The sequence below is a fragment of the Daktulosphaira vitifoliae genome, unplaced genomic scaffold, assembly GCF_025091365.1.
Source record: "Daktulosphaira vitifoliae isolate Bord-2020 unplaced genomic scaffold, ASM2509136v1 Scaffold_1, whole genome shotgun sequence".
Lineage (NCBI taxonomy): Eukaryota > Metazoa > Arthropoda > Insecta > Hemiptera > Phylloxeridae > Daktulosphaira > Daktulosphaira vitifoliae.
The window spans coordinates 38,786,458-38,800,489 of record NW_026099572.1 but is presented as its reverse complement, the minus strand read 5'-3'; the positions used below and the strand labels follow the sequence as shown (position 1 = coordinate 38,800,489).

The 14,032-nt window shown below is 24.5% G+C and overlaps 1 protein-coding gene across 1 annotated transcript; it reads right to left on the bottom strand.

Annotated features, from left to right (window-relative positions):
* Nucleotides 1-4,208: 4,208 nt before the first annotated feature.
* On the bottom strand, nt 4,209-13,531 carry LOC126903714 (uncharacterized). Its single transcript, XM_050682124.1, has 12 exons — nt 13,063-13,531; nt 12,666-12,838; nt 12,489-12,583; nt 11,985-12,119; nt 11,385-11,543; nt 10,208-10,339; nt 9,323-9,404; nt 8,040-8,140; nt 7,868-7,962; nt 5,921-6,017; nt 4,506-4,631; nt 4,209-4,427 (listed from the first exon to the last, which is right to left on the bottom strand). Exons 1-12 carry the CDS (start codon nt 13,324-13,326, stop codon nt 4,294-4,296), a joined length of 1,593 nt encoding a protein of 530 aa, XP_050538081.1. The 5' UTR covers nt 13,327-13,531; the 3' UTR covers nt 4,209-4,293.
* Nucleotides 13,532-14,032: the final 501 nt, after the last annotated feature.

The window sequence follows — 14,032 nt, the reverse complement described above, 5'->3', positions numbered from 1 at the left end:
TCCAAACGGGATCTCGCAATTTAAATAAGATATAAAAATGCACATTTATTGATTACAAAATATTGAAAAATAAAACGATCAGTAAACGAATAATCTACATTATCCAAGTGGTGGCAGGCGGTATAAGGTATGCCCTCATTTATTAATTTTCTCTATCAAGTTCAAAATTAAGCAAACCATTGCGATTTTTATAGCCAACTAGATAAATTTTGCGTATACTCCGCTCCGCAGAGTAAGTGTCTTGTTAGTTCATTCCTAAAAATTTAATCTTATAATTTATAGAATTTTCAACAGTGCTCGTAACTACATTGATTTACCGTTAATAACCGAGATCAAAATTTTATATATTAAAATTCTTTTCTAAAAAAATTAGATAATCTTCAACAGTGATCATTACTTTCGTTATCAACAGTAAAAACTAGCTTCTCTTAAAATCCTTTTAATCCTTTGCAACGCTGGTAGTAACAAAGCGTTACCAACCGTGATCCAAAGAGTTATACTTCTCGCTTTACTTAAATTAATTAGTTCTTAAAGTAAGACTGATATAATAGGTAATTATTTAGTACAGAAATATTTGTTTCTTTTAACATAAACAAAAATAAGTTGAATATTTGAGCAAAATTGTGTTGTGATTTCGTATTTAAGTTAAGTAATATAAACTCAAAAGTGTACAAACGTAGAATCATTTCAAATGTCATCCGCAAAGCGAAAACGGTGTAGATGTTGATCATCTATTTTCACTCCATTGAACTTGGTTTTCATTATATCTAAGATCATTTCAATAAAAAGATTGTATTGAATGGGCGACAAGGGGCATCCTTGTCTCACTCCTCTCCTTGTTATTGCTTCTTTTACCAAACCATTTACATTTATTTCTGTTGTTTGATCTTTATATAAGTTTAAGATGAGCCGTCTATCTATCCAATCAATTCCTTTTTTCTCTTAATATCTTAAATAAGATTTTACAATCCACTTTATCGAAAGTCTTCTCTAGATCTATGAATGTTGCTATAGTATTTTTATTCAGTGCTAATATCGCTTCTCTTGTTGCTCGCCCTTTCCTAAATCCAAACTGATCTTCCGATATATTTTGATCTATGTTCTCTCTCAATGTGTTTTTGATATTGTTTAGAAGTATTTTAAAGTGTGAAAAAGTAGCGCTATAGTTTTATAGTTTCCACATTCTGTTGCATTACTTTTCTTCGGAACTGTTATAGTTCTACTTTTGACAAAATCCAGTGGTAGACTTCCACTATTATAGCTATCTTTAATGATTTTAAACAATTGATATTTTGTCTTTTCTCCTATATTTTTCAGTAGTTCAACCGGAATATCGTCAATTTCTGTTGCTTTTTTGTCACTTAGTTCTCCTAAAGACTTTTCGAATTCACTTATCAGTATTTCGAGTCCTTTTCTATGTTCATTTACATCTATTTCATTTTCTCTCCTCTTTCCCTTCATATAATTCTTCCCTATACATTTTCACCTCTCTACTATCTTTTCATTTTCAAACAGAATTTTGCTATGTTTATCTTTAACTATGTTTTTGGATGTCTTGGGTTTATATTGCAGTTTTTTAGTTTTATTATAGGCTTTCCCTGTATTATTGCCTGGTAGATCACGTTCTATTTTTTATATATTTAATTTAGCCAATATTATTTTGCTAGACGGCACTTTGCTGTCACTTCATTTTTCATCCGTTTATATAAATTGTAATCTCTGTTCCTTTTTTCAATTAATTCAAGAATTTGTTCTATTTTATTTTTACCAATTATTTTATCCGCAACTGTAATTATGTCCAATTTTATACTATACCAGATTTTTTCTCCAATTTCAGGTTCATCTAAATTTCTTTGAATTCTTCTGTTATATTTTGATATTTTAGTTTTCCAATGCATCATTTGTTTTTTTTTGTTACTTTAGTTCTTTTCTTAAATTTAATGTTCCGTATACCCATAGTCAATTTAAACTATGTACTCCCCTGAGGGATTATGATGATTGTAATTCATTATCTATGGAAAAATTAAAAGAAGAATAATTTACTCAAATAGGTATTTCTATTTTTATATAGTCTAATGATATTTCAAAATGGCCTACTTGAAATCTCGCACACCCAAAAAAAAAAAACGACATGACGCTCTTACTTTTAATGTTGATAAGAACTATTAAAGGTAAGCGAAATTTTTATTATTTAAATTTGAGTTTATCCAGTAAAATTTAATTGTGAGAAAACGATAGTTCTTTGGTTACTTTTAAAATAATTGTTGGTAATTTTTACTCTTGCCATTAAGTATGAAAAAAAAAAATCTATTTTATAAAGTCAAATGTTTCATTATTGTACATCAACATGATATTGTTAGTAATAATTTATATTACTTTAACTGATATCAAATATATTTTTAACTAATACTGTTTACAGTAATTTAAAAATAGTTTCTCTTAATCAAGATCCCATAAATATGAATAATTACCAGTGGCGGCTCGTGATTTAGACGACGGGACGATCGCACCCCCTACTAAATTTAATTGTATACTCTTAATTCTACTTTTTTATTAGAAATACAAATTTTTTAATAGTAAAATAGTTATTATAATAGTTATAATATATTTCTCGTGTGAAAACATATGTTGTTTCCTCAGTATATGTGGGTACGAATGCACACAAAAGCAATGTTTGGACGATCGGCACACAATGATCTGAAAGCGAATTTTGGACGCTCATAAATCCCATTTTAAATGTACTTATAATATAAAATAATTATGAAAACTCAATTCTAGTATATTCATTAGATAAAATATAAAATTTCAAGGTCACGGTTGTTATTTATAGCCATTTGAAGTTCAAATATTTAAAAGTCCATATGAAAGTTGAAATTTTACGGAATAATTTAAAAAGTTTACACAGATTATCATTATGATACTATAATTTGATATCATACATTTTTTTTTAGAGTCGATGTGAAGCTAAGAAGCTATTAATTTTACTATGGGTTTTTTTTATCTGTCGCCACTTTTTTCAGCTCTCACCGGAACGATTTCTTTCAACGATACGTTAAAAGATCACAAATTGTATCTAGTCAAAGACATTACCCTAAAAATTAAAAAAATTTCCCTCGTTCGTCATAAATGGGGGAAATATCCAAAAAAATTACGATTTTTAAAATCGGTAAATTACGACTTCTTTTAAACTTTTTGATGATGATATCACTGAACTAAAAAGGTATTGGGTTTGTGATACTGTGTTTTTTTTTATATCTGTCCATAAAAATTTTTAGCTCTCACTGGACCAATTTTTTATTGGTATTTATTCATTTTTTACAAATTAGTAATTAACTCAAAAATTAGATGATAGAAAAAATCTAATTGCAGATTTGGAATCGGCTCAAAAATGAGTTTAAAAAAGTTTATTATATTAGAAATAAATATATTCACAAGTAACTAACAATTTTTATTATATACGTTTACCATAAAATTAGTAACTACCTTCTAATTTTTTTTAAATTCTCCGTAAAAATTACAATACTGAAATATTAAATATCAATTTCATACTCTACTAAGTATAGTATATTAAGTACTATACTATATTATATTTTAATTATTATAATAATTTTTTTAATTTTATGCGACATACTTTTTTTTTAAATCGGACCATTTCTTTTTATACTCCCCCTATATAAAGAGAAATGGTTCAAAACTTAAAAATATATATAAAAAGTAGAACATTTTTAACTTAATTTTTGAAAAATTCTGTAAATACTAACACTCTTATATATATCTTAAATTAAAGCTTATGTAATATACTTTAATATCAAAAAAAAAAAAATGTCGGACTTTATTTTTGTTTTCATGGTGAAAACGGACATCAAAGTTAATAAAAAAATACGGTTTTTGTAAAAATTTACAATATTAAATATCTTTTTATATTAAATTACTATAATAAATATTTATTCATTTATTACACTTATAAATCATAAAACTTGTAATTAGCATATAATTAGGAAATAGAAGATCATGTTGCTTTTGGAATAATCCATCAAATTTTTTAAATTAAACACTATCTACAGATTTGCATCGAAGCGTTTTTTATGATAGTGATTTTAATCACCATCAGTTTAAATCTATACTGGACCCAAATATACCACGTCCCTACCATGTAAGGTTTTTTTTAAATAAATTTACTTTAAATTATGATTGTTATTAATAATTAATACTGACAAAATAATATTTTATTAATAAGTACAATTTTATTAAAAATAACAATTTTCAATCTACAGATCAATTAAATCAAATATATTATAAGTACATGCCATTAATCAAAAAATCCGCGTCATGTGCATAGGAATGTTTAATACCTTTCCTGGATCGGTTTCTGAGAAGTCGGAGACGACAAGTAACAACAATTATCATAATACTGGTAGCTGTAATACCTGGAATAACATTAATTACACATAAAAAATTATTGGCTTTTTCTTCAACATACCAAATTAATTTTACTATAGCATTACCAAGTATTAAAGAAATAAAAGCTCCATTGGGTATTATAGCATAACCATCATCATTGCTTTTAAAGTAAGTTTCATGTATATTGAAATTTGTTTTTAAAGATTCTATTTTTTCCTGTGAATTTGAAACTGTATAACAAATTAAAATTTGGGTAAAAATAAATAGTATTATTTATTTATAATATGATAATATAATATGGCACATGTAGACATGCTACAGATGCTAATAAGAGGAGCAAAAGAAACAATTTTAATTTAAATTAAAATTATTTTCTAAAATAACTTTCACTTTAACAGAAATAGTGAAATGCATCTCCAAAATGTTTTTTGGATCCATGTATGGTGTTCCCCTTAGCAGTATTTCGACCTATTCAGAAAGGCAATTATCAAGGGCTTAAAATTTTAGGGGACCATCTTGATAATATCGAGATATATTATTGACATACGAAAATTTGTTTCGATTAATAAAAGTGTTATAGTTAATAATTTAAGTGTTACAGTGGCGTATTTACAAGACCCCTCTCAATAGAAATAAAATTGTCAGAGGGGTGATAGATTTTATTATATATCGGTGAACTAAACCAATTGAAATTGATGGTATATATATTTTTGACTATCAAATGTAATTTAAGTTAAAAACCCAATGAACTAATTAATTATTTATTATTATTTATCAATTAATGAGTTTTTGAGTTATTATAGATTTGCCGTATACAGAGTGTTTATAAAGTAAGGAAACAGGTTAATTGTTATAAACAATGAGAATAATAGAAACCCCTTTCCTTACTTCTGAACAACCTGTACAGCAACTGAATATACTAATTATTGCCTAATTTTGACAATGTATGCAAAATGCAAATTTATTTTTATTTATCAAAATTAAATACTAACATTTTATTTTTAAAAGTAATCTCTTAAGTTTAACATTTATATATTAGTTATATATTTTAATAAGAAAAACTAAAATTTATCTAAAAAATATATCTTCATTATTTACCCTAAGGCAGAACTTAATACTTTCATTTGACATGTTCATCCATGACCATGAAAAAGGTTCATTTTATATCAATAATTTGTATTATAAAAGAAAGTGCTATATTATTAATACGAGACCCATTTGTCGGTGGTCGTAGTCCCGTCTATGTATACACCTGTATCGTACAATAGGAGGGTTCAATTAGAAATACAGACAGTTTAAATTAGTTAACCGGTTGCTTAATTTCGACTACTTTAAATAAATATTTTAATATTTTAGAATAATATTTTTCGAAGAGTGGGCTTAGCCCCCTAGAACCCCCCAAATGGCGTCTTTGATTTGATGTAAAACTAATATGAATGTTTACTGTAAGTTTATGATTTCAATATAATTAACAGTAATATGATAAATGCATAAAATCAGGACTTCAAAAACATCTCACCTATTTTTGATATCTTAGTAGTTGAACCATTGAAAAAAGAATTTGAACTCGCCGTAGATTTTTCTGTCACTTTATATTTCTTTTCATTGGTTTGATCCTAATAGAAATAATTTTTTTTTATAAAACAACATATAATATTAAAAAGATAAGGATGACCTCACATAGTAGTAGACCAGTATACATTGATTTCTAACAGTGATTAAAAAAACGATCACAAAATATTTCCATGTGAATGTACTTTAAGAAAGCTTAGTAAAAGAGAGGAATTTTTTTTTTACTAGAATAATAATCACGTCCTTATAGTATAGTGCCAACACTATAAACACTACTTATGAAAAAGATTACATAAAAAATATTTAATAACATAAAAACTAGCAAATTTTACCCAAAGTTGAAAAGAAAAAAGGATTTTTTTTACAAGCAATTTTTTATAGTAAATTATTCATCGAAATGTTTTTAAAAATCCTTTAATTTTTTAATAATAACGAAGTGACTATGGGAACAAGATGACAATTGCCCCTGAGAAAAATTTTGTTTTTATGACATTTTCTCAAAAAGTACTTTAGGTATACTGGGAATTCATTTATCGTTTACCATTTAATATATAGAAAAATAAAAATAGTGTAAAGAAATTTTTTTGGTTTCTTTTAGTAACACATTTTTTTAAATTTATCAATCATATAGTATTTTTCATATTTATTTCTTATAGCCTATAAGGATGTCAATTTATTTTTTCAAATAAAAACATGCATAATTAACTACATTATTTATTAATTAAGCTATATAGCTATATATATAGCTTCAATATTATTTGGTAACAGTAACGAACATGATGTTCTCTTAATTAAAATATTCCAAATATTAAGTAGTTACCCATTCGGATCTTTGTATAAGGACTACTAGAGAAAAAAAAATGGTTAAAGGAGATAGAAGAATAGCAACCTAGAATTTGCAAACCCAACTACAATGTGGTAGGACACATCTAGGAATAATGATAAATGTGTACAGAATAAACATACTGAGTTTTGTTGGCTACATAATGATAACAGCAGAGAATGAAAAGAATCTAAAAAAGATTTTAGGAACTATAAAATAGGCGATGGAAAAGGATTTAAATATGAAAATTAACACAAAGAAGATGAAAGCATGTAATTGTTCAAGCCGGGTAATGTGTTCACGTGTCAGCTGGCTCTGAGGCGAACGAATAGCAGGATGGATTGTGTCAATTGTTTTTGTATATTTGAATAGTTGTTTATACGAAGCCCAGCATAAGTACGCCTTCGCCCATAAGAATTTCTGTTGATTAATTATTATAGTTTGATATCAGTCTCAGTCGAATATTGGCTATGATTTGATTAATTTTGTTGTTCTTTAATAATATTTTGAAGAATGATTATCATCAGATCACCCCACTACATTTGACACAGAGGCTATGCAGATGATTAAGTCATATTTTCAATAAATGAAAACCTCCATGTTACCTCTACAAACTTGCAAGATCATCTAAACCGTATGTTTGAATGGTATAATAAATAGTATATTAAACTTTAACAGTAAAAATCGTTTCACACAACTTTTACTTTTACTTATAGGATTAATTTTCGAATTTTCTGCCAACAAATATGACAATTACAATAAAATTAATTATAATATAAACAATAAAATAACTAACCATATAAAAAGACTCTAACTAGTTTCATTATAAATAATTTTTTTACAGTAAAAATATAAAATTTATATTTTTAATTGTTAACGGAAAATTGTCATATTTATTAAAATATATTTATATAATACTAAGCAAACACATATATTTTTCAACCTGTTCATTGTACAATAAGTTATATTGATAATTTTTTTATATACATAACATATAATAATAAAGTTATAACATAATATTTTTTATGTATTACTTCCCAGTTGGAAATTTAGAATAAAATGGTAACTTACAATTGAATTAATGGGAATATTATTACTCTGCTCCAATTTTGTCTTCTGTTCTTCATAGTAATAATCTGGATTATTTTGAAATGTATTTTTTCTCCCTAAAAATTAAAATTTTTAATTTATCAAACAAATATTTATTAGAAAATGTTTCTATTTGAATAAAAATAGTTATTACCCATATTAAAATTATGAAATTCATGATTTACACTGTTCATTTGATTAAAGTTGGTATCCGGATTAGATATCATCTCAGAATTGTAAACTTTATTAGGTACACTGAAATAAAGAATGTTTTGGCTTTAATTTAGACTGTTTTGATTATATAATGTTATAAATTATAAATGAATTAAAAAAATGTTTACTTAGGATATCTTTTTTTTAAATTTAACAATTTTTATTGCTGTTATGAATATAATGAATATCAATTATTTATGAAATTTACAATAAATTTAATTATTAGATTAATGATTAAACTTGTTTTATAAACTGTTTGTTTAAAATACTCTAATGAAATAGGGTTCTAAACAGTGTTTGGAAAGAATGTTTTTCACGATCTCGCATTCATTTGTAGTGAACACCACACAATGTTATTGGTTTTTCAAATAGAGCATAAGTGTTCACCTATATTTTTTATAAATTTGAAATATTTCAAGAGTATTTAAGCAATTAACAATACTATGAATTTTAAAGCTCACATAAATTGATATAATGAAAATGAAAAAAAAATCTAATTAGCTAATAAAAATAAATTTGTAATTTGATAAGATAGTGTAAAAACTAAAGGATCTTGCTTGGTTTTGATTTAATAACTAAAAATTCCATAAATATGAGGATGGGTAGAACAACAATCACAGAATTAGTACATTGTTTACTTGCTATGACTTATAAAACTAAGTAGTGTAGGTTTTTTTTTAGTAATATTGCCCTTTGCTTGAACAAAACCTCAAGTAGACCATAATCTGAGTTGACCATGTCAATGGATAATTAAAAAACATAAGAAGAGGGAATAAATTAAAATTATCAATTTATAGAGATGCAAAAAAATCATTTTTTCTAATAAAGAACTCTACTAATAAAGAAGATTTTAATTTTTTCTGTAATTAAAACGGTTCAATTTACAACTTATAATAAAATTATTTAATCTTAGAAAATTATTTGATATTGTTCAATAAACAAAAAATCCTATTTTACATGTTAGAATAAATATTTTTTGTAATTTATCCCATTTTACACCATGTAATTTTAGGTTTTATAATCATAATAGACATATCTTTTTTAAACTATAGATATTTGACGTTTTGAAGATAAATTGACTTATCTACCATTTTAACACACAACCATAAATTATAAATACAATAATTGTATATAATTATAAGTAATTACTAAAATTATTTAGTAAATGTTTCAAATACTGATTCTTAAGTTATAATTGTCATCAATAATAGATATCTAACTTACTTGCTAGGAGGCATATTACTCTGTGGTCGATTATAATCAGATATAACTCCTCCATTAATATGAGAAAATATTCTACTGTTACCTGAAATGAAGATAATATTACAAATTTAAAATTTTTTAATTTTAAATAATGAAATTACTTTAAAATTTGAGAAAATAAAAAAAAGGCCTTCTCTCTTTATAAAGACTAACTAAAATAAAGTATAAGATTCCATTAATAAATTAAAATAATTCAATTTTTGTAGCTTGACAAATTAATCCATAACATTTTTAATAAATTAAGTTAAAAAATAATAACTTAACTTGTTCAATTAAAGCAAGTATCAAAATTTCTATATTTAAATATCACAGGAATAGTGGGAAAATTTTTGGGAAGCTAAATGTAATTTTCCCCTTTATAATTTGTTTTTAATATAAGAAAACAAATATTTTTGGAAATAATTTTTATAAAAAAAAGTTTTTATCTTATCTAGAATTTTATTTATAAAATGAGGTAATCAACAAAAAATGCCAAAAATATACATAAATTAATTAGTCCTTTAATGAACAAAAGAGAAATTAAATTAACATAAAATCTGAATACTTCTGTTAACTTAAAAAGTTTAATGTATATTAACTTATTAACTTGTTTATATTTGCCTTGGTTTACTAATTAACTAATAAAATTGTTTTAATAAAAATAATAAAAATTAACAATAATAATAAATTTAATAAATATAAAAATATTTGTGTACTCATTAAAATTTTTGGATATTTAAATGTTCAAATTAAAAACTTGATTTAGAAGTTCAAATCTATACTTAGATTTGACCTTCTCTAATAAGTAAAATCTTTAACTGCTCTAGTTCAAATAAAAAATTAGTAAAAATAATTTATTGTTTATACCATAGTTTTGGTTTGCTGATTCTTGACTTGACCATTTTAAGCCCTCTCCTTCTCTTCCGTATTGTGATGGAATAAAGTTGGTACTATAGGCTGTTTGATCCTTTCCATTATTATAATTAACAATATTCGAACCTTTATATAAGAATATTGGCTTTTAATATAAGAATTATATATAATAAGTCAAATATAAAAATTATATATTATAGGAATTTTTTTTTTTTTTTGTATATTAAAAAAAGTTAAAAAAACTCTTAATTTAATATAAATAAATTATAATTACAATAAAAATAATTAAATCACACACGATAAAAAATATTTAGATATTTAAAAAGTTTTTCATAACAATGATGTATTTTAACATCAGATAATATACAACAAACATAAACTTAAAAATAAATGTGTTTATTATAATAAAAAGAAACCATTTTTATAAAGGAAAATAAATTACATTGATTAGAAAGGTATTTTAACATGATTTTAAAATAAACAATTTAACAATGCTGCTTTCAAATCTGTAATTGGAACAATTTCAACACTACTTTTATTTTTAATAATTAATACTCGAGAAAAATGCAATGTTCTAGTAGCAATGAAGCTCTATGTGTAATAATTGTAAAATAATAATTGATATATAATTGTAAAATTTTATATTTTTTCTAATAGCGAAAAGACGTTGACAATAATTATTTTGAAAAAACATACAACACATAAAAAATGAACAAAATAGTTATTTATTAATCTCTCCTAAAATAATTATAATTTTGAATTTTTTTTTTTAGTTAGTTTAGTATTATTTATTTGTTGATTTTCTTGTGATTAAATATTTTTTTAACTGTAATATATATATTTAACTAGTTGATATAATAGAAAATGATCCAACTTATGATCATATTAATCTATTAGTTCTATATTTATTTATTTTTTAAATGTAACCTTATGTTAGCCTAGTGCTGAAACTAGTAATTGCCGTTATTAATTATTATATTGTAGGTACTTGTAAATTTTATTTAAAATTTTACAATATACATTTTATTTATAATAATTGAGTATTAAACTAAACTATATATATTTAAAGTAACTTAACTTTTGAATTTTTTATCACATTTAAGTCCAGTATTCAGTACAGATACTAAATTTTATTTTATTATAAAATGAAATCTTTGGTTTCAATTCTTACCATAAAGTGGTTGTTGATTTCTCCATTGGTTTTGCTGTTGTAAATTCATAGGTGAATTTAGTAGGTGGGCAGATGTTTCAACTGGTTTATTTGGAAATGATTGGACATAATTGTTATTTGATATAGCATAATTTGTTTCTTTTGGAACCATTTGTTTACCTAAAATATATTCTTTTCAATTTCAAAAATATATTCATATATTATATAAGGTTAAAAATACTTTTGTAATTTTAACTTGTTTTACTTAGTATTAAAATGTTCCGATTTTCATATTTGGTTAAACCCAAACTAGACCTCTATAATATCAGTGGCTCAGGAAGCACAATTTCTTCAGCTGATAATTTTAGGGTTGATTTTTCAGACAAAATTACCTTTTATATTAATGTGAAGCTAAGAAGCTATTAATTTTATTAATAATTAAGGAAACGGGTTTCTATTGTTCTCATTGTATGTAACAACTGACCTGTTTCCTTACTTACTGAATACCCCTTAATATCTTTACCATATATCTATTTTTGATATGGGATCTGTTTTATCACCCATATACATAACATTGAAAACAACAATACTTTAAAAAAATAGGACTTCACTATAACTTACTAGTGGTTGGACATGCCAGTTCAATAGCTTCATCACTACCATCACTACACTGAGGAATTCCATCACAAGCATTATATATTGCAATACATTCTCCAGAATTTTTACATTCAAATTGATATCTACTGCAATGAGGCCCTAGATATTATCAAATATTTTATAAAAAATTTAATAAGAAAACATAGAATGAAAATAATAATGTACAACATTAAACACTTTTTGTATAGAGACTAATAAAGGAAATAAAATGAAAAATAACTCATTTAAACATGTTTCCACTACTTTTTATAGAATTTGCCATTAAAAGCTAATGCATACAGAAGATGTATAATCATGTAAATTATTAATTTTTATTTAGCTATAAAATAAATAATTAATTATATATATTAATAAAGTAAAAAATTCATACTTCTAATATGGCTTTTATTTTTATTTGAAGAAAATTTATTTTAATGTGAGTTTATAATATTTTTGAAATACTATACTTCCTTATAAATAGATATTTACTTTGAGAATGCTTATCCAATGGTATAGTCATTTCTGTTTCTTTATTTAAGGGTAGCACAACTGGTAATGTTGTTGATGAAAGAATGATAGGTTTTCTATAGTTAAAAATATTATATTTGCAATAATTAAAAAGAAAGGATCTTTAAAATATTAAAACATAATTCATAATTTGTTTACTTTAATTGGGTAAGTTCATGTTCATGTTCATTTTGAGTGAGTTTTATTTGATTTTCTAATTCAGTTGCAGGTCTAAATGCCATGACTGCGCTACTGTAGTTGGTGTGAGTAGTGAACTTACATTTGAAATCATCTGATAAACCACATTCAAAAAGGTAGCATGTTCCTGGTGACTAAACANAATCATCTGATAAACCACATTCAAAAAGGTAGCATGTTCCTGGTGACTAAACATTATTTTTTTTAATTTTATGGTTTTTTTTTAAAAAACTTTTTCATTTTTAAGATTATTTATAATTATAGTTTCAAAAAAATACATTTAATTTTTAAAAATGGACTAACATTTCTAGTTAAAATTTTATTTAAATTAATTTATAAATTATATAATAAGCTTTACTTTTTGTTCGAATACAAAAACATCGCATTTTACTGTTCTACAGCATAATTCTAAACATTCAAGTTGATTATGCTGTTCAATGGCATCAATGAACTTTGCACCCAGCTTTAAAGAGTCTTTTGTCCTTATAATTTTATCGTTATGTACATCAAACCTATCTGCACAATTAGCACCCACAATTTTTGTTGTCGCGGTTAGATGTACTAAAATTAATATTAAGTACACCGTCGATCTTTTTTTAAAAATAAATTCCATTTGAAGCATTTGAACACAATTATGGCACTAGATGCTCTCAGTCATAGTAGAATGAATTCATTTTACTATGTTCTCAGTTGCAACTTGACTTTCAAAATCGATATGTTATCCATAGTAATCATGATTCGGCTGCGCTCTTGTGGTATACCCATTGTTAGTTGTAAAACTTAGATTCACATAATTTTTAAACCATATTAAATTTAAATCCGCCTTACTTAAAACATTAAACGTCTACTTAAATTTCATAAATGAATATTTCCTTTTACGTTATGTAAACGTCTGAGAAAATTGACACACACACAACTATAATTTTATCTTTTTATCTAAAGTTTTGGATTATAAACAAAACCCCATTTATGAAAAATGACACACAGTGGCACGAGGGTTTTGTATTAGGATGATATGCATAAGACATCTTTTTATTACCCCTCCTCTGATCAATGATAGCTTTATATTTTATAATGCTGAAGAACCAAAACATAACAAGTTCTTTAAAAAAATTCGTTTGCTTTTATGAAGTGAATACATAATCCCAATTTTTAACGATGCACAAAGAATTATAAATATATTAATAATTATGAGAGATGAACTATATTGTTTACAAAAATTATTTGTGAAAAGTAACCATACATTGGAACATAAATATGTGAACATTTATTTAAATATGTGCTCCATAAAAAAATATATATATTACCTTTGATCACACAATATAATT